Here is a 22,235-nt window from a genome sequence, read left to right on the forward strand (position 1 = left end):
CGATCCAGACACTTCTGGATGAAACAGTTTAGAAATAAAGAAGAAAAAAAGGAAAAGCAGTAAGGAGCCATAATGCATCTTCAAAGACGTGGTTCAGGCATGGTAAGAGGATTAATTTCGTTATCTCATCGGAGACAAGCACCAGAGGCGACATTAAGGTATAAATCATTGTATAAACCCTTTATTGTGTTGCCTAACCTAGTTTTAAGATATTTAAGGTGAGGGGGAAAAACACAAGTCCTTAGAACATTTAATCTGGGAATTTCAAAACAGCCTCAAAGCATAAACTAAATATATTAACATAAGCTAACAAGTTCAACGACAACAGTGAATCAATTCATCTTTTGTGTCGCTATAAAATGACTCACCATCAACATCATCTTCAGCTAATGTGTCAAAATAACGTATGGGCTTTTTAAAATGTTGGAAGTGTGCAGCTCCACAGCTCAGCCGGTGCTCACTGTACTGCATTTCTTATCTTCAATCACAGAGACCGCAGCGATTTCCACCTTGTTAAAATGACATGAATCTAAACCAGTGAATACAAATCTACCTACTAACTACTGCTTCAAATCTAAAATACCAATTTCCCTCAAACCTGAAGACTGCTCTTTTAACTTTCCTGAGATTAAAAAAAAAAAACCACAGGACCACCTGTTTATAAAATGTCGCAATTACTGTTGGAAAGCGTCTTTGACACAGCTGAAAGTCTGGGTGGAGCAGTTTGTTCTTCCAACAGTGTGCTGGCAGCCAGCGGACAGTGAGAGCAATTAACTTGATCCATGTTGACGGGACCAAGAGTCCTCATGTGATGGAACCTAATACTGCACTGCTGTTATCATTTAGCATCAGGCTTCTGTACCAGGGGAAAAAAAAAAAAAAAAAAAAAAAAAACGTTGTTTAAGATGTGGTGTGGTTTGTGGTGTGGCAGTGGTGCAGTGTGGGGGCTTTCATTCATGCCCATGTATTTGTCATTAACTTCTGTGACCACTCTTTCATAGAGTCATCAACACAAGCATCTGAAGTCAGAAAGTCATTAACCAGGGGATAATTAAAATTATAACCAGACCATTCCACTGAAGCAGAAAACAATAATGAGATGCATATGATATTTGGAGGGAATGTTGAACGTCGTCAGGCTCTAAGGTCTTCTACCAGATATATGGCCAAACACTTTTGTCCTCTGAGTTCAACCCATCTGGACGCTTTCCTTGGAGAAAATTCTTATTCAACACACCACAGTCAGACATGACGGATTAAAACCTGCGACAAGGTCAAAGTCAGCCATATGGTGAGAGAGCGGTTAGTGTTCTCACCTTACTGCAAAAGATGACGGGTGATGGTTCGTACACACCAGAGCTAGACAATAATAATAACAAGCCAGATCTTACTACCACAAGGCCACAGGCTGCAGCATGGTGAGGGAGTGGTTAGTGTTCTCGCCTTACATAAAAAAAACTAAAACTAACAAGTTCTGTATGGAAATTTCTGTATGGAATTTGAATGTTCTGTGTGGGATTGTCTCCCTGTGGAGCTGTAAGCTGTAGATGTATGAAAATGTAGAAATGAACGGCTTTGACGTTTCACATCCATTAGCAAACCTAGAGAACCCTTATTAACCATGAACAAAGAGCAGATGTCTTCACGTTACATTACGTTCCATTCCATTCATTATATTCCTTTGGCTTGTTCTTCTGCTTTGTCAATGCGGTTCTGAACATGACTAATTATAGTGTCCATACCCTCTAGATCTATACTTCCCAGATCCAGCATGTCTCAGACATAAAAGAAAACCATTATCTGACATAAAGATAGCTGTCAAGGCACAGAAACATCACATTTCAAACATCACATGTCTGCCAGTCAGAGTGAAACGTAAAGACTGCGCACTTGTAGAGTTTGGACTTCTGTCCTCAGTCTAACCACAAACACAGCAGAGAGAAGTGAAGGTCCCACCGTTGGGAGTCAGGGCCGGTTTCCTGCTGTGATCCAGTAAAGCAGCTGACTTGACAAACACTGTCCCTTCTAGTAAATGATTTTCTTTCTTTCTTTTTTTTTAAACAGCTGCCCCCTTTAAATGAGAGGAGTTCCTGTGTTCGCCATCTCATTGGTTCGATTCCTGGTCTTTTTTTCCTGGTTCCAAACAGGAACAGAAGCCTTTACACAGTAATTGAATGGAGCTTTTCTAAAAGGAACAGGTTGAGATAGCTTCACTGACCTCTGGTCTTACTCTTGACTTGCTCTTACAACAGAATGGCCAAGAGAGGCCTACTGACTGTCAAGTGTTTGCTACTTTAAGCGCCCCCACTCCCCTCACACCCCCCACTCTCCTGTGTGGTAAAGTGTGGGATTTAGATTGAATTGTTTGGTAATGTATTTTTATTGGCAGAAAGACGAATCAAACGACTGCTTTTTAAAATGACATCAATCACATCCACGTGACAATTTTCACAAAAATGCTCCTTTGTAAATCCTTGACCTTCGATCCACCCGCCCCTTTGAAAACCTGGGATGAAATGGATGTCAGACTATAATGGTTTCGCAGGTGTTGTTTATCCCTTGGTTTCTGTTGCTGCGTGTTAGCAAATCCCACAGACCATGTTCAGTTTTTTGGGGTGGCTGGTGTCAGCTAACCCGTCGTCTCGGTGGGACATTAAATGTCACACTTCAGAGTGGTGCTTCGTCGTCCTAATTATTTGGGCAGCATGATGATGCCGAAGATTGAAACGTCCAAATTTACGGTGTGGTACTTAACATTTCAAAGAATATTGCTATAATTCCAATGCACTAATTACTTCCCAGAACCTCGTGTCAGCTCTAGGAATTCTTTGAATTTGACATCTTACTAATTAATACCTTTATGCCAGTTTGGTTATTGTACTAATGAGGTGCATTTTCCATTTTAGGCAAAACTGACATTTTATATGGACCTGAGGCGGAATGAGAAATATCTACTACTGTAAAGGTCATTGTTTAGGAGAAATAAATCAGTGTCAGGCTAATGAATGGAAGCTGGATCGACGTTCTATAATGGTGACTGGTCATTCATCTCAGGTCCTACTTATGTGAACATTTTCTTAAGAGTGAGTTTAAATTGTCATCATAAAAATGTGAAAGAGTCTCCACATGTACGGTGGCGAGATTACATTAAATTTAATTCAAGCTCATTCACATTGTGCATTAGTGTAAGGGGAAGACAGAGAAGTGTAGCAACGTCAAAGTGATTATAATTATTCGGCAGAGAACTGATGGTCACTCTACAGCAGCTCAGTTTCCTCTAAAGTACATATGAATACATGTCTCCTATGTATATAAATAAAATCCATTTAATTTACTAAAAATGTTCTGGAACAAACTAAACTCTCTAACCAGTTCGTTCAGACTCAGCTGTTTAGCTCAGCTTCCATTGGGGTCCATGTGGCAGAACTAAGAGGGCTACAAGGGTTGACTGAATAAACACAGCAAAAACAATCACTTCCACAGACGTCCGTCTTCACCAGGAGTCTAGGGGTGGTGGTAGCTGGAATTCTGCCTGATAATTAGACCATTTCAAAAAGCAGAACCAGACGCTTTCAGAAAAAAAAGGACTTGAGTTGTGAATCTATGAACGACTGAATCTGCATGAATTACAAGCTTAATTTACTGGTGACGTCTGGAAAACAAACTGCAGCCTGTTGTGCTGTGTTTATTTGGCCATGTTCCCACAAGTCCCTTTGTATGAATACTGAAAATAAACAGATTTTCTTTTTTGGTTTAATTTTCTTGTTGTCCTATTACAATTTATAAGTTGTGAAAACTGCAGTTGTGCCATTTGACACGTTCGACAAATCAACAAACTCACCTTCTCCTGACTGTGGTTGTAATGGTAGAGGAATTTTGCACATTCATTGTAATTGGCCCACGTCTTGTTGACCGAAACCAGTTCCCATGTTCCATTGTTGTCACACCGACGATATGCTAGTCCTAAACGATGAGGATAAATTGTTTTTTTTAATTAGTAATTTGTAGCTCAGGAAGCGCCTGCAGGGTTACATGTTGTACAGTTGGTTCATATTCACAGATGTGGCTTTCAGCTCTGCACGTTTAAACCAACAACTCACCCTTATGGTTGAAGTCGTAGATGTATTCTGGACAGGCAGTGGACACGAGCTTTCCTGGAGGTCCTTCAGGCCAGCACACTATACCGTCCCACTCTGGAGAGCAGAATCCATCTGCAGAAACAATGGCAATGTTGACATTTAAAAGAATCATTGTTCATTTTTTGTGCAGTGCCAATGAAAAAGGCTGAAGACAAGTTTTGAGAGTCGGTTTACCAGACATTCACCTGCAAAAGTACAGTATATTAAAATATGTAAAGACCATGCTCTAACAGTAACTGTTGAGCTGAGAAAATTAAGGCAATAATTGCAATTGATTTGATGTCTGAAATAGTCAGATATAAATGACACATTTAAACACACGGGCAGGATGACGCACACTCTATATCCAATAATTCCAACATTCATTATTGCACTTGTACAATATTGACATGTGTGTTTACATCACTTGGATTAAGCAGAAATAAAAAACAACCTGCTTTTTGTCTTTCTGTTCCAGTGATGTACAGATGTATTTTTTTTTTATATTAAGGATTGTTGACGTAGCTCGATTAATCATGATTTTAAAAAAAATCAATGTTTCACATTGCTTGTTTATATAGCTGCTGGTGTGAAGTGAACAAACGTAGCCATGAAATCTGTCAATGTCACTCATGACCTGGTTCTGTGAGGTGGAGGGGGAGCAGCCTGCTGAGGAGTCAGAGACCAATGGGGCTTCTTATTGCCTTTGGCAGTACAGAGATTTATGGGCGACTCCATGGGGGAGTTGTTAGTTATACATGCAGTAGTTAGTAAAAGTACACCATTCACCAATTACACTGTATGGCATATGCATGGGTAAATATGATGCTGATGAAGAGCAGCCAGGACCATTAAAGAGGATTATAGTCTTCACCATTAACTAGGTCAGCTGCTGCACTGCACTGTAAATAAACCTTCATGTAAATTAGCTGTTCAGAACAACCTTGAAACCAGTGACTGAAAGTATTTTTCTTTCTGGTTTTGTTTAAGAAGGTGCAGTGTTAATACACAATAATACGATATTACATTTTAATAATAGTCATCATTATTTAATATTTTTAGGATTTTGGTTCAAATTGTTTGTGTGAGGGTTCATTCAGTACCAGGCTGCATAAGAAGGATCCAAAGTCTTATTTTGAATGCTTTCAATTCACATTAGTCGGCATGGTATTTTATTTTGGAAAAATGATTATGAGACAAGGAAATAAAGCAGAATTTAACAGAAAATACCAAAGATGTAATCATTTTTTAAAATAATTGTTTAGTTTGAATTTGAACTTTATAATAATAATAATATTAATAATAATAATTAAAGTTTAGGTTATAAATAATACAAAGAAATTCATTGCATTCGAATACATTCTAATGAGTGAATCCTACTGAAGGAAGTTCTCCTTAACACGTTTTAACTTTTACTGTTAGCTACTGGACCGGCTGACAACAGAAAACTATCTGAGGAATTTTAATTGACCCAATTAAGGTTATGAGCTTCTGAGGCTGCGGTAATGATCATCTACTGTTAGTGTTAAAATGGCCGAATGCACTTTTCAAACAACTCTCCTTTTAAGGCCTACTTCACATCACCACTGCACTGCTGACTGGCATGTTTTTGGAAAACTGGGACGACCGTTCACGTAGGTCGGTGCTCCATGGAATTTCAATAATACATCTATAGTTAGAGTTCAGACAAAGAGCTGTAGGTTCAAAGGGAGAGGAAATCGGCACAGAACCCTGTCATTGTCAGCGAAACCGTGGACCTCAGCCTTGTGTTGGTGGGAGCAAAATCCCGTTCCCCACAGATTCCTGGCAATGCTCACCCTTATGGTTTGGCATTTATGTTGTATTATTGAAAACAGCTGCCCCACTTTGACCACTAATAAGTAGCTAAGGATAAAACTAAAACTATCCTCTCTTTGCAGTCGATCCATTATTTTCTCATTCCTGTAATCAAACTCGCAAAGAAACTTCTGAAGCGATGACGACATGCTTTTTATTTGCCTGTCACTTGGATGAGAAAATTAAAGAGCAGACTTAGTGGAGCTGACTGATTCCTGAAGATCTCTGTCGGGAGAGAAACAGCGTTTAGTTCTGAAAATCACACTGACCACACATCCTGGAAGTAAAGGAGAATTGCTGTTCGTTTTCACCATAGGTTTTATGACCGTACTGTAGGACCACCCACTAACTGGGCTAAATTAGACAATGAGCACACACACACACTCGCGCATATATAATTTCCAGTAAATTTTTCAACCACGATTTAAATATAAATGTGGCTATAAGGGCCGTGCGGTGTAATGATGTCAGAGAGGTTTAATAAGGTTTTCTTTCCCCCAACTCATTTACTCTGACCTGCAGATGTCAAAACACATATTGCACTTTCTACCGATACATGGAACCCTATTTTTTTTTCTATAATGATTGCTGATGTTATTCTACACCCAAACCACAGACTTGAAGGCTGAGCTATTTTCACACTGCAAGGTCTGGGGCACTGAACCCACATCCCTCCACTGTCTTCTCCAGGCAAACCTCAGTGCTTTCCTCAAAGAAAACCTTGTACAGGCCACGTAATGGAGACATTTGCGTATTTAAAGCACAAATGAGAAATAAAAACAAATAGATAAAAAAAAATGCTGAAGCGCAACCAAACCAAGGTCCCGGCTTCAAACAGAACTCCACTTTTTTTCAATTAACATAGAGTTGAAGAACTGATTCATTTCTCTCTCTCTCTCTCTCTCTCTCTCTCTTTTTAAACCTGCACTTCCCTCCTGTGGGGTTTTAAAATAATCATCACTCCACATCTCCCATTATAGCTCACAAAACCACAGGTCTGCAGCGCCAGAAAAAAAAAATCTCTGAGGGTGGTCACGGCAGGACACAGGCAAGACAAACACAGATGTAAAGCCAAAGTCCTGAAAAACGCACAACGGCTTCGAATCACTGGGTTTATCTAAACCTGCGGTCTCCAACCTTTGGTTCTTCAGAAGCGACTTTTACAATAAACATGTTGTATAGCATTTATATTCATAGCTCAATTGGAACAAACAAACTCAATAAGCTTTCTTTTCCTAAACATTAATTATTATTATTATTATTATTATCTCCTGAGACTGTGTGCTACAACATAAAGGGACACACAATAAAAACCCGTTCAGGTCCTAATGACCACTTCAAGGAACCAGAAATGCTCTTTTAACTTTATCTGAAACCTTGACAGCGTCTATAATTTTTCTTTTTTTACATCACCGCTAAACCACTGCACAGATTTCCACACTGCCCAAATACAATCAAACAACCATGTGTGACAGCCAAAGTTCAGATCCAGTTCAAATCGAGTGGAGCAAACTACTTAACGTGCCATTCTGTTGAAACAACAAAAAAAAAACCAACCTTTAATCAAGCATGCTAAACAGGCACATATGTGCTAATCCAGACGACTGCAGCCGGGCCTTCCTTTTTAATATACATTAGGGTCTGTGTTTATTCCTCTGTGTTTATTCCAATTTCTTCCACTGTCATGCGATGGAACAGACGTGTGCAACATTTCAAAAGAGGTCAGAAAAAAACACGGAACGCAGCGTGAGTCATGGCCGAGGTGTGATGGCATCAGCAGGTCTGCTCTCATGTTGCCCCCAAACAGCACCTCGGGCGTTTGACTCAACTCCAGTCAGACGTGTGATAATTGAGTCCGAATGTTTTCTCTCGTTAGAGAAACTTCCCCTTTTCAGTGCTAGTGATGCACCGATGAAGAGGCTGTGACTAATTTGTAGTTAATAAAGTCATGAACGCCGTGTCTTCCCTTCTTAATTCACAGATGTAAAGTTTTAAAAATGCCAAATCCTTAATAAATTACTGGAATTTTTTTTTTTTTTCACATCGACACAGCGGAGCCAAATTTAAAGTAAGTTTCTTATTTACAATTTATAAAAATTGCACAAAGTAAAATTGCACAAAGTAACATATTCATACATGTTACTTTATAACATATTCATAGAAATACTTCTTATAATACTAAATAATACTTCTTATAGCAATTTATATTGGATTTTCAGTTGAAAATATTGTAAAGTCATGTGCCTTTAAAGACACTAATGTTAGAAACTGCTGTTCAATATACATGACCTTTTGACCCTTATGCAGTAATACATTGTCAGTGTCTATGTGACTCCATTATAAAATCACTGTAACCGAACATATTTAATACACATTTATCTGAAGGTCAAATTAACATTTTCGTCTTTTTTTCTTCAAAATACTTTTTTTTTTCTTTCAGCAAATCTAGTTACAACATAGTCCGTGCATTTCAAATGATCTGTCTCTGTATACAAAACCTAGATGTGGATGAAAAGACGGCTGCAGATGTGCAGGGAGGAGGGGGTTAAAGTGTGATGTCAGTGACTGTGACGTGTCAGGAGGGATTAAGGTTGATGTGGTCAGATGAACAACAAAGGCTCTCATGTGAGAGCGAGCTAATCTACGAGCTAAACGACCGCCCGCTCTCTGCCTTGCATTAACATGTGTGACGGCTGTGTAGAAAACTACATGGTTTGTTATATAAACTCTGGGCAGTTGTCACAGGCCTCTGTCCGGCGCCCACTTTGAGTTTTCATGGTTTTTATGTCAAAAACCATGAAAAGTTGGAAAAATACCCCCAGAGCAACATAACCATAGGGGAAGTTTCAACAAAGGATTTCTGTGTTCAGAGCCGGGAAGTAAACATTTTTAATTATGTGTTTCATATACCGAGGGGGTATCGTTTAGGGGGTCGAGGAATTCGCTGCGACCACAGTGTACTGGGGTTAAGGAGAAAATAATACGATCGGTTCGACTGCGGAATCCAAAATCCTCCCCTGAACAATCAACTGGGAAAATGTCAGTGACCACATTGATACAGTAGATGCTGGCGTCTGCTGGAAATCGGTGCTCCTCAGACACCCATAAATACACAAATACACCCAAGCATCAGCTTGGATCCCAGCCTCAGAGAAACCACAGGGAGGACAAAGGAAACAGAGCAACATTTTCAAACGTGACCACTTAAAATACACATTTTACTGCAGATTATTTGGTTAGAGAGTATTTACTATATTTCAAGTCCAAATTAAAGAGCTCAGAGTCACATCGCTCATGCGATCATCAGATCATCGTCTCTTCACTCAGACACTTCCTGTTTGACTCCTGCTGATACTTCAGAAATCCTCTGCACACTGAGAGTATTTAAATCAACTTCATGCAGAATTTTAATCTTCACAACCCTCGGGCTATTTATTGACCTCTCGACTGACTCTGTTGCTTCGATTCAAATTAGTAGAGTTTTCTAAATAAAGAACAGTGCAAAAAAAAAAAGAGAGAAAATTATTTGGAAAATAAAAACAGATTATGAGGGATATTTTGTTCTTTTTTTCAGGGGATTGTTTTGCCTGGTTGAACAAGTTTGATACATTTATACCACAGCAGACAGACTTGTTTTTTTTGACGACATTTCAGCTCTCGTCCAAGAAGCTTCTTCTGATGATGTTTCAGCTCTCGTCCAAGAAGCTTCTTCATCTCTAGAGGACAGCGTGGTGCGAGCTGGTGTGATATTTGCCCAGAGGTCGGGTGGGCCACACACCTGCACTTGGGCCTGTGATTTCATATTAAAAGAGTTTCCGTTCCCTTCCCTTGTCCCATTCATATAAAAATACCTCTCAGCTGTGCAGGAGTCTCCCTTTCATTTCCTTTTCATGCACAGACTCCAGAGTTCATGAAGAATGTGCAGCATGATCAAAGAAATCAAATTGGATGAGTACGCTGGTATTGTTGCAAATATGCCGCATAGAATTGTGGCTGAATCACTATGGAAACGCTTCAGAAATACCAGTGCGGTCGTCTGCGTCTTTTATTTTACTCACCAGGGATCTTCTGCTTCACCTTGATGTTATCCTCACACTTCCTCTTGGCTTTGAACAACAGTCCTATCTGTTCCTCCTTCGTCAGCACATCATCCGAGCAAACCTGCAAAAACACCAAATGAGGAGCTATTAAGAGAAACTGACGTAAACTCCACTGCTGTGCCGGAATAAATACAACAAACCTGAACATGTCAGAGTTTGATCTGACCTTTACAGTTTTATCTGTATGAGAAGTAACATTTTTTTCACTGAGGGCATTAATCGGCCTCAAATCCCCCGCCGCTCTGAATGTCTGCTGGTCAAACTTCTGCGACAGCAGATTAAAATAGAAGTTCCAGTAAAATCTCCACTAACTGACATTTTCACAAAAACAATATGAGTCAAAGTGACAGGTTAGCCCAGGAGTGTGACAGACTGTTCTGTGGTTGAAAGGTCACACTGAACTGTGACAAAAAAATAAAAAAAATAGTGTCTCCCGTCAGCTTTTCTATTCTCACCTGTCATTTTTTTATTACATAAAGCACTTTTCACTTACATTAATCTCCTTTACCTTTTTATTCAAACTCAGGTCTTTTGCTTCTTTTGTCTTTTGCTCTTTTGTAAAGAAAAACACAGACTGCGACTTTTTTTTTTAAAGCCAAACAAAAATGTTTTTTTTTTTATATTCTTTGTATTTGTACATTGTGTTTGAGTGTAGCATGTTAGCTCAGGTGTGGTTTTTCCAGTCAAGGAAACATTTTCCATTCTAACATGCCACTCTGTCTGGCTCACTGTTTGCTCAGAGATCACTTTTGGGCAATGACAAATATGACTATGCTGAAAATAATTGTGTTTATTTAAAAATGAGTGTCGAAAAGGAAAAAAGTAGAAATTAAAAAAAAAATGTATTACTTCAAGCAGTGTGACAGTACTGTATGTATCCACAGACTCAAGCCTGGAGAAGAAGGGCTAAATAAAATAAAAGCCTGTCTTGTCTTTTTGGTTTAATGATGCAGCACAATACAAACAGAACAGATGAAAAACAGATGTTCACACAAAAACACTTAACTCCCTGCCTACAGCTGCAATTGTCGGTTTCAGACAAAAATAACAAATCTGGACGACACAATCCAGTGCTGGCGTGTTCCCTTCTTGCATAGCGATGAGAAAGTGGTACCGTTCTCTGCCCATGTACTGAGAAACGTGCAGTAAAGATGTAATCCATTTGTCAACCGTAAGTCAAATGGACCTACCAATTAGAATCAGCCTTAATGAAAGATAATAGGCTAAAATAACATGCATTTTGTTACAAAAGTCTTCAAAAAGCAGAGTGGTAATTTATTTTTTTTAAAAAACCTCAAACCCAATATGTTTTGTTTCAGTGCATTGAGTTCAATGATGGAAACTGTTGCTGAATGTTTGTGACCTGTGACCTCTAGGGCAGAGTTTCACAACACACAGAAACAAATGTTCACTGAGACGCAGTCATGTGAAAACAACAAGATTTTAAAATGTTCAGGTGAAGATGTTGTTAAAGGATTTTGGAATAAAGTGAGTTAAGTGTGTTCATGCATTATAAACATTTAAACATATAAACATTTTGAATGCATTTTTGCAGACATTTTCACAGATGGGATCTGCACTGCACACTTAGCTGCATCTGTAGTTTATTTCTTCTTTTTTTTTTTAGCTACAATGACAAGAAGGTCACTGCTGCAGAGCAAACTGTTGATGTTTTCCAGACTCTCCTGGTGCCTGTTCAAAATCCATAATACCTCAATCACCCAATATTTTCACAACGTGCTACCCTGAAATAAGGATGTCCAGTCTGAGCTGAAAAGCGTTTCAGAATGAAGACGTTTATGGCTTTGCACTGTAAACAACCACAGATATAACAACATTGGACCGCGGGCGAACAAGGATAGATACTACCTGTTTACTGTGCTAACTATGCCAATATAGAATGTTCCACCGACAGCTCCAGCAGACGCTGACACTGTTTTCACTGGTGTTACTTGAGGTAAAGTCTTAACCAATGAAAAAGAGGAGAGCCAGTTGATCTGGTGCTCAGGGCTACGAACAGCTACGGTTGACTGTTTTGGTTTTTTTTTCCTTCTTGTTGGCGCATGTTTCACTTTCATAGGCATTCTATGAGACATGAATCTACTTTAGTAGTAAATAATTATTTTAATAAGATGTTATTAGTCAGAGTTATGAATGTAGTCTTCAGCTGATTTCTTTAACAGTGAGTGAGATCATCGTTTCTAACACGTTCTTTTTTTAACCTTTGCTGCAATGATTAAACAAAAACTGAACTTTTTCTTTTTTGTTTTTCTTTTTCTTTTTCTCTCCTTCATCAGCAGAGGCCCATCTTTAGAGGATGTAGAAGTGTATCGCTTAACATTTTGCAAGGAGAATCCTGGGAATAAGTGTGCCCCCTGATTATTCCTGAAAACTATTCCTCTTCCACTGGCCGGCGTCCAAACCTCCAAGGTAAACACGACTCTCTCACAACTCTGGGGAAACATGCACATTCTTATTTACTGTATTTCATGGACAAACACAGTATTCTTTTTGTCGACAGCTTTTGAGCCGAGGCCAAGATGAAAATTAGAAAAATACACACCATATAAATATGTGTGTTTTCATCACTGGACGCTAGAATACAAACTCCACTCGCATGAACCACACGTTTCTATTTGTCTTTGCAAACTGCGGCTTGATGACTTAAACTGTAGCTCTCTGCATGGAAATAAGACCAATATTGAGAAGAGCTGGATTTAGGCTGCTGTGTCAAGACAGTGTTGAACCACTGCGACTAAAATACTGACACGACACACCACGACAGGAAAGGCACGTTTACAATTCTGTTTTAGTGTTTCTAATTCCACCCTTGACGCACAAAATTATTCTAGTTGACCAAATGTTGTATTTAGTTATAAAAGATGAACTTGTCCCGTGCCAGTGATGAATCGACTCTGTGTTCGGACGTTGAGTTTTGAATATTTTGTAGAAAAATATACAGGGGGAAAAAAAACTGAAATCAGAAACTGTGTCATGTGGATAAATGCCATGCGGACGCCGAGTGGAGACACGGGCTTTACGCTACATTACCAACAGCCTGATTACGGACGGACTTATTCATTTATTTTATTTACGTATTTGTTTATTATACGGAAAGCTGCGGTAGACCAAAGGCATTTCCTGAAACGTTCGGCCCTGAGGCGGGGAGTTAAATGTTACACATTTAGTAGAAGGAACAAAAACAAACCTGACCATTCACAAGAATCAACAGAACACAACAGCAGAGTGGAAGGAAGTAAAAATATCTGTGTCGCACATTCATGGACTGAATGAATTGTCAATACAAAAACACTACGACATGATGTAGACCATATTTTAAGTTGAGTTGGTTACGGAACATCGCAGACCCCAAGTTTTGAAACGGTCCAATCAGATCTTTCCATCGACAACTTTTGTTTTCAATTTAGTGTAAAAGTGTGCGACGGAGCCACGCGATACAGACAGTCACAGAAGTGATCCAGAAAACCGTGTGACGATGCGTTGGCTCTGTGAACGGTTGTGTAGCGTGAGATATTCCACTCAAGATGACACTCTGTCACATGGATGATAAATAACACACAGACGTATTTACTCCGTTTGGAAGTACAGAGGGATTCTTGTATTATGAACATGTTCTGGACACATGCCATTCTTTACAGCATAAACCAACATTCACTTCCTTATTGTTGGCTGATATTCAAAATTTGACCCACAGGGATTTTTTTTTCTACTTTCCTGTACATTTTCTCACAAAAAACAGGGTCTGAAAAAATGACGGCTCCTCTGAATCTTGTTTTTAATGGCCTGTCCTCTATCTGGAAAAAAACAGGAATATGTTACTTTTGACATATTTCACCGCATGAGTATTTTAGCGGATGAGGTTCCTGGATATTATAAACTCTATGAGTCAGTGCCACTCCTCTTCAACTGTGCAATTTGCATTTGATGATAAAAACCACAAACCACAAGACTGGTTGTCCTTTGGAAATGCTCGCAGACCACATTCTGACTTAAAGCAGCGTTTAGTTCCTAATTATACCCTGCTCTGCTCGTAAGCTTGAAGAACAGCACTTTTGTCCTTGATGGAAACATTGTGTGTGCTCTGAGAGGCAGCACATGTCTTGTGCAGTCCAAATAACTCGTTGTTCTGTGAATTAAAAAAAAGGGCGATTGGTGTTTCATCTAACCGATTGTGACTGGATGCACAAACTTGGACTTGTTACTTTAATGAGGCGACGCAAATGTATTCTTTCAATCTTTATCAAAGCCAAGCAGTGCTTATGTAACATTAAAAGCACTAGACATGTTGTAATATCTTAATGGATTTTATGGACATGACACACGTGGCCCAATGCTGCCGGACAATGAATTACAATACATGTAAGTAGAGTGATTTTCTCCACACAGATCACGAGGATTACAGGTTAAAAATATCAAACTGATGTGGATTTGTAATCCATAGGAGCATTTTTTTTTCACATGTGGCAGATTGTATGGTTTCACTGTAACACACGCTGCAGCTTTAAAGCCATGAGGTGGGGTCTCAACCTCCAGGGCGTGGGCCACTATCCGGCCCAAAACTACATGTCAGTAAAACCTTCCCTTGAGGATTTAATATATATAAATGTATTTAAAAGCCTCATGAGAGCAAAGTAATTTTCTTAACTATTAGGATTTGTGTATTGAACAATCGATACCTGTCATGGCCCCCTAGTGAAATAATAGCAGCACTGGGAGCAGTGCCCCTCAGCTCATTTATGTAGAAGTGAGAGCCCTGATTAAGAAAACCTAATTATATAACTATATATATATTACAATAATATTCAAATGTTTTTTTAATGGTTGAAATCATGGAAGCCTGATTTGTTATCACACTGTTGAATGAGTGAAGTGCTACGCTACCGTTTATTAACATGTCATATAATGAGACTTCAGCTGGTGATGATATCTTTTATTATTACTCCTTTTGTATAAGTGTCCGCCGTTCCATGCAGTAAATGTCAAAACTGTGGGTGGGTCTAATTAAATGGCTGCAAATGGCCTCGACCTACAATAAAATGTGCTGATGAAAAGGAAAGTAGGACTCTACAATATTTATCAGGACGGATGATGGAAGCATGTTCTAATGGACTCATCCATTCTTAATGAGACATTCACCAAAATGCACACTGCTGAAAGAAAAGTTAAAATAAATAAATAAATAAAGGAGGGCTGAGTTTGAAAACACCTGCAAAGGTCACTTCTCACACAAAGTTGTCATAAATGAATAACGAATCAGGTGAAGTGAGATTTGCGGTTTGTTGTCACGTTGGCGGTTGTTCTTTGGGTTCATCCAAACATTCAGTGCATCCATACATTTTTAACTGCACCAGCTTTGTTTCTCCATTTCGAAATTGATATCTATATCCATGAATTTGTAGCTCGATACTTAACCTGAGTCTTTGCATTTGAGACTCAAACAAGTGTGTACCCAAACATGGTATTTTTGAGATAATGTTCCATTTTATAGATATTAAAAAGTACTGAGGCAACAGGAAAAAGCAGAAAAGCAATCCTACTACGAGGAGGTGGAGCTTTTAACTCCCACCTGAGGAGCAAGCACAGCACAGCACACAGGGAGGCGGTTTGAGACCCCTGATTTATCACATATTATGTTTGCAATATCTGGAACAGATGTACAGTGCTATAAATCATGTATAACCTGAAAAACCTGGAGCCTCCGGTTATGGCTGTCACCAGAATAAGGTCAAGAAACTCACTGGATCTGGGCTCATGGGAACCAAAGGAATTCTTTCAAAAATCTGTGTCAAAATCCGTCAGTTTTTCAATGTCAGTCCTGAAACTATGCATTTAGCAATAAAAGAGATAGAAATTCTACAACTCAGATGACGGCCACCTCAGTGGACTAATTCATTTACAATACTCTGCAGAAATAAAAGTCTAAAATTTTGTTTTGGAAATGCAAGTCTCTCCCCACAGTCAAAACACGACCACGTCACTCATACAGTAGCCTAATGCCTTATAAGTGATTTAATCACTGTATAAACTAAAGTCAATGAAGCAGAAAATGCGGAAAGGCCTGCCCTCAGAGGCGGCACACACACATACATGCATGTGCGCGCAGATTTAGGTGCAGACAGTCACACAGTGTGAGCGGCACGGGGTGCAGAGAATGTGGTCAGCAGCCCGAGCAGTAAAAGAGGGAGCTGTTAGAAGCCAGTGTGCAGGCAAATGCCAGGGACACATATTCTTTTACCCTTGTGAACCTGATGAGGATTGTGGGTCATTACTGTGAGGGGACAACAGCAATCAGTGCAGCGTGGACACAGTTTAACGTTTGGGTGAAGACAGAGTGGAAAGGTGACCCAGGTTAAGATGAACACTTCAGGCAATCAGGCTCTTCTCTTCCACACTTGACCAAAGGGTCAACGACCAACCTGCTGCTCATCAACAACGGGGCGAGGACGGGGCTGCACTAATTGCGATGAAAATCACTAATTGTAATGACAATATAAAAAATATATGGACACTACTGAACGGGCAAATTAATTAGTCCCTCTCTCTACACGCGTTTTTATAGACTCAACAGTGACGAGAGTCACCTTCACAGCATGAAGACCGAGACCTGGAGCTCAGACCATTGAAGACTTTTTAATGTTGCTCAACACAACCCACTGCTGAATCATATGAATCATCATGAAGTTCAGAAAAACTGTTGAATTCAGAATCTTTGTTAACTTCACAGTGTGAACACACACACACACACACAGTGAAGATCTGTCCCCTTTGGAATTATGAAGTACATTATTATTAAATACAGAATAAAACAATGTGGTTAATGAGCACTTTTTAACCCAACAGGAACGGAGGGATCACATTAATTATTAGTACTTTGACAGAAAACAAAAGAATGGATAATGACATTAATTAAAGAGGTTGTGGCCACTTTATTTTTCACAGAGTACTTGACTAGTACATCATAAAATTATAGATTTTAGGTGCAATTTTATAGAGAAAATACAGTGTGCGTGTGCCACAGTAAGTCAATAATTCCATCCTCTACCAAAGGCTATAAAACATTTCTGTATTTTCTGGATTGATTACATCACAGCCAGTGAATGATCTGCAGAGACATTAAAGGCTTAACTACAGTGGATACGTACAGCACATACGTACGTGGCTGTGTTTGAAGGATTACTCCACAGCAGCGACACCAGTGTTCATGCACACAGTAGAGAATGAAGACGCTCAGACTGTCTGGTGAGGGAGGAAAGTGCAAGCACACATGGGCGCCACTGTTAACTGTGTCCTCTGACCGGGAGGCCTGCTACCGCCCTGTCAGCACGTTGGTTCTACTTATTACAAGGTCAGCGCCGCCGAGGTCTTTGAACTGTGTTTTTATTTGACTGAAAATGACCAGAACTCCTGGGCGAAAGGCAGAGTCCACAGCGAAAGGCAAACAGTGTGCATGGATGAGAACGGTTCCAGTCAATATCACGCAATTAACCCATTTTCAGTACAGCAAAGCGGCACTGTGGAAGTCAATCTGGAGCAGCACCTGGATATAAAACCATCTTCATGGGCTGATTACGGCGTTTCTTTTATATATATATATAAAGTATATAATACGTAAAGCTGCTGGTTGAAAGTCATGCTCAGTGACAAGATGTTCTTATGTTTAAATTTAGATGGAAATGATTCCAGGTCTGAAGAATTGCTCAGCTGCAGCACAAAAAAAAAAAAAAAAAAAGGATCGAGGCCAGGCTTTCTGAGCGCTCTCTCACATCTGCACAAATGTGACTAATCCTTTACGAAAAAAAAAAACAAAAACTCTCTACACTGCACATTTTCTGTCTTGATTCATACACTATATAGAAAATACATATAGTTTGAATTATTAAAATTTGACTTTGACTATCTAAAAATCATTTTAAAATAATTTGTCCTTGATTTATTTGTTGCAGTACAACTGCAGGTATTGTTTGTTTGTTTTTTCATTCTGTGATTTCTTGTTTCTTTGGGGAAAACACAGTCCAGTTAATTGACGGACTGACAGCTCAATTTTGACTCCTCTTGTAGTAGCAAATAACAACACAGACAGACACGAGGCTCAGACAGCAGAGGTCTACAGATCTCCCACCTTCATGTTCCCACATCTCTGTCTACAGGTCTGTGAGATGAACATTGTTGTGTCTCAGGAGGCAAATAATGAATACAGACTCAACACAACACAAAGAGTTTGCTGTGTGGTAAACTTAAATTACATGACTGCAGTGGGATTTAAATAAAAAAAAAAACATCTGTTAAATTAGTTTCTACAATCCATTCATTCATTGTTGAACACACAGGGTCGCCTGGAGTTCATCTCAGCACACAGATCACCACCGAGGATTACTGTTTATTTACATTATACTGAACTGTGTACAGATATGAGGATCAGTGTGGGTCAACATAAGGCATTTTTAATCATGTTTATTCATTCATTAAGAAATGGTTTTGCATTATTAGTTTGTTGCACTGTAAAGTCTAACTGTGGGTCACAGGAGCGGGTGTTGATCAGGGCCGGTTTGGGACTGATGTCATCACAGATCGACCGCAGCAGCACATGCTGTTCAGATGGGTGCACCAGAACAGAGTTATTGTTAATGAAGTTATTTCCTTTTCACCAAATACTTTGAGTCTGAAGTACTACTTAAACACATCGCTCATGCATTTACTCCCTTCTGATATCGGCTCATTTATATTTGATCTGCTTGAGATTTAACACAAAACCAAAACCTCAGTTACAGCCTTAATGTTATAAGACTGTGGAACATTTGTTTATATTATTATTAGACTATTATATTACATATACTATATTATACTAGACTGAAAAGTGTCTAGACTTTTCAGTCATCTAACAGTTTGTTTTACTCTGCTGGAAAACTGTGGAGCTGTGAACTGAATACTTACAAACTCAAAGCCTGTGACTTTTGCAATGAATCTAATAAAGGTCCTTTTTAAGAAATCCAGCCCTCTCTCAGTCACAAGCCATGTGCCAGGGGAGTACTGCTGCCCAACACTTGAGAGACGTCCAAATCACGTAAACAACTAGTGTGAAAGTCTCCTTTTCCTGCTCATGATTATTTCAGGAATGGTCCCTGAAGTGTCTGAGAACTCAAAGCTTTTTTTTTCTCTGAAGAAGAATTAGAATACGGCTCTGTGTGCTCCTTCAACAACAGTGGGGGTGGGGCCGAGCAGGACGTCTATCAGTGGCCAAAACATCTGAGAATTTTCACATGTCAACTCAACACAGGGGCTGTCGGATTCCAATCATAACACAATCTCTAAGGAGGTGGAGACCACATACTGAGGCGGCGTGTGGCTGTTGTAAAAAGACAACAGAGAGCACACGGTCATCAAGGCTTGACACCCAATCAGTGTGTTCCTGTGTTTTGTATTATTTCCCGGCTTATTACATGGTGCTATTCTTCTGTAAAATAACGTCCAGAGGGGAACTTGGTTTTACTCTGACATGAGGACAAATCCCCGACCACCTTATCAAGATCTGTCAGCAGTCTGCCAGGGAACAAGATCTGAAACGTGTCAAATGCTAGCTTTCCTAGATAACCATTTGGTCCCAGTGAGATTTACGATAAGTTGGATATTGACAAAAGAAAAAACAAGTTGAGGTGTTCGCTCTTTGACAACACAATCATCATCGAATCTCCGATTAAGAACTGCACTCCTTGACCGAGGTTTGCTTGTGTTTAAATCTAAATAAATGCCTAATGAAGTTGGGTAAAACCGTTGGTCAAAGTAAATGAAGTGCAGCTCCTCATGAATGCTGAAGTTCATGGAGCAGAGGGACATCATTAAACTATCTGCAGGACGTGTGAGTTTTTCAGCGAGGTGTAAAAGTGGCATTGAGTTACACATACCCTCACATTCTTCAAGTGGAAAAGTGAAGGGGAAAAAAACAGAGGTCACGCTAAGTCAAGAAAACAAGCCCTTTCCTGAGTCAAACACAGCCATGGTATAACCTTACCACGCCACTGAAACTGAAAACTCCCCCATTAACGCACACATTACAAGTCTGACTCACAGGGTCGACACAAACTCAGCCATATGTCTGTGTCCGAGCAGGAAAAAAAGGCCATAATGGCTTTAGGATATACGTATACATCTCTGAGTTCCAGAAATTGGATTTGACCTCAGTTATCTTTGGAATTTCTTTAGCTCCTGTAAAGCTGTGCAGTTCAACACCCAGCGTGATAACATGCGTGTGAAGGGTATTTTCCCACTCCAGGTTTCCCTGTGTTGGCTGAACCCGGAATCCGGATCCCAGGAAAACTCAAGCCAAGGTGTTAAGTGACGGTTGACGAAAGCAAATGACTCACATTGTGCAGTAAGGAGGCAGCTGAGGCAGGGTTTACACCGGTGTGTGCTGCTGGGAAGACATCTCAGCCCTGCATTCATGTCAGTGTCATCAAATGAAGAGCTGTTTCTCTGAGAAAAAGGCAGGGCTGCCGTCTGCTAAAATTTCATTGCTTTATGCTTGGTGTGACATTTCGCTCAAGAAGTGAGTGAAGCGTCTGTAAAACCTCTCCCCGAGCGCCAAACATCCTGTGGTAAAACTACCGGTCTTCAGGTTTTGGTGCATGTTTTTACTTCAGCCAAAGTGACAAGGCCAAGGCTGGTGGGAAGGATATTTTTAATCACATTTAGTCGAGTGATTTACAAGTGCCGCATCCTACATAAAGTGATTAACGTTAGCTTTTTAAGGAGGTTATTAAGAAATAATTGACATTTTTGCAGGACATGTTCTGATCCAGCTGGAAGTCTCAGAGTCATCACGTAGTACACCCTGTATACTATAATATACATTTATACATGTGTATATATATAGCTGAGATCTGGCTGTAAAGTAATCCACAGTCTCAGAGTCATCACAATATACATTTATACGTGTGTGTGTATATATATACTTAGAATAGGCCAAATCTGATACAAGGAAAGGATGGAAAAATATTGTTACACTGACTGTGTCTGCGTTAAAAATTTAAATATGTTCCATGCAGTTTTAAAATAGATACAGCATCCAAATCCAAATCATCTGAGAGCACTTCCTCTCATCCCTACATTCAGGGCTGCTGGAATTTGTTTTCTAGAAAAACTGTGTTTTTTTTTGTTTTTTGTTTTTTTCATTATAATCCACACAAACACATTCTATATGTGACATTAGAATCCACACAAACACATTCTATATGTGACAGATTCAGATGCCTTTATTTTTTCAGGCTCTGTAATTTTGGGCAGTTATGACTTACTGCTGCTGCTGTGAGGTTTCATGTGGATTTGATCAGATTTGTGATAATTTCATTTAAAACAAATGTTCCAGAGCAGCCGACATTTCAATGTGGGTAAAATTAAATAAATTGAGGAGAAAAAGTGTAAAGTAAAATTGAGGAGAATCCTTCATCAATTCTTTTTCTCTCATTTTCTTTGGTTGCGATTAGGACCCAAATCAAGCGAAACCCAGGAAATATGAATAATCTGCAACACCACTGACATATTACAAAGACAAATCATAGCCAGTCATCAGTGGCACTCAACATGGTTGTGAAACTTTGATTATAAATCACTGTCACAACTGCAGCTTTAAGGGGGCATCAACACACAGCCCGTTCCACCTTAAGTATATAACACTCTTGACGTTATGTTGTACAGAATAATAGAAAACTTTGTATGAAAATGATTAAAGTTACAATTGTTTAATCAGTGCACTGCTGTACACTTCCCTGTTGAATTCAATTCATTAAATCTAATCCTGATTAAAGCTGCCAGGTTCCTGCTTCTCCCTGGTTAATGGACTGGTCATCACTCACTTCAGGCTCAAGTGATGAACAGTTGATTAACAACTTTAAAAATTGCTATGGTGCAACACAATTACTATATATATTTTTGTATTACGTGTTCCTACAGCAGTGGTTCACCAACATTTTTCATAATAATAATACAATAATAATTCTATTCTAAATAATTCTAAATAATAATTAGTTAAAAATATTCCTAGAGTATGATATGGTCCTACAGTCACACTGGTTTTTGTTTTTTTTATTTGAAGGGCACCTCAGAAACTATATATAAGAAATGGACAAAGGTCTCTGTGGTAACATTCCACTGACTGACCTGTGCTCTC

General features: G+C 39.3%; 1 protein-coding gene across 1 annotated transcript in view; it reads right to left on the reverse strand.

Annotated features, from left to right (window-relative positions):
- pth1r (parathyroid hormone 1 receptor) overlaps positions 1-22,235 on the reverse strand; it is a 37,468-nt gene that overhangs the window by 9,529 nt on the left and 5,704 nt on the right. The window contains exons 2-4 of the mRNA XM_008334442.3: positions 10,013-10,115; positions 4,101-4,211; positions 3,842-3,963 (exon numbers count right to left, since the gene is read on the reverse strand). Of these exons, the coding sequence (XP_008332664.1) occupies positions 3,842-3,963; positions 4,101-4,211; positions 10,013-10,115 (336 nt within the window). The remainder of the gene's footprint in view (positions 1-3,841; positions 3,964-4,100; positions 4,212-10,012; positions 10,116-22,235) is intronic.

The sequence above is a fragment of the Cynoglossus semilaevis genome, chromosome 20 (genome assembly GCF_000523025.1).
Source record: "Cynoglossus semilaevis isolate Cse_v1.0 chromosome 20, Cse_v1.0, whole genome shotgun sequence".
In the NCBI taxonomy this organism is placed as follows: Eukaryota; Metazoa; Chordata; class Actinopteri; order Pleuronectiformes; family Cynoglossidae; genus Cynoglossus; species Cynoglossus semilaevis.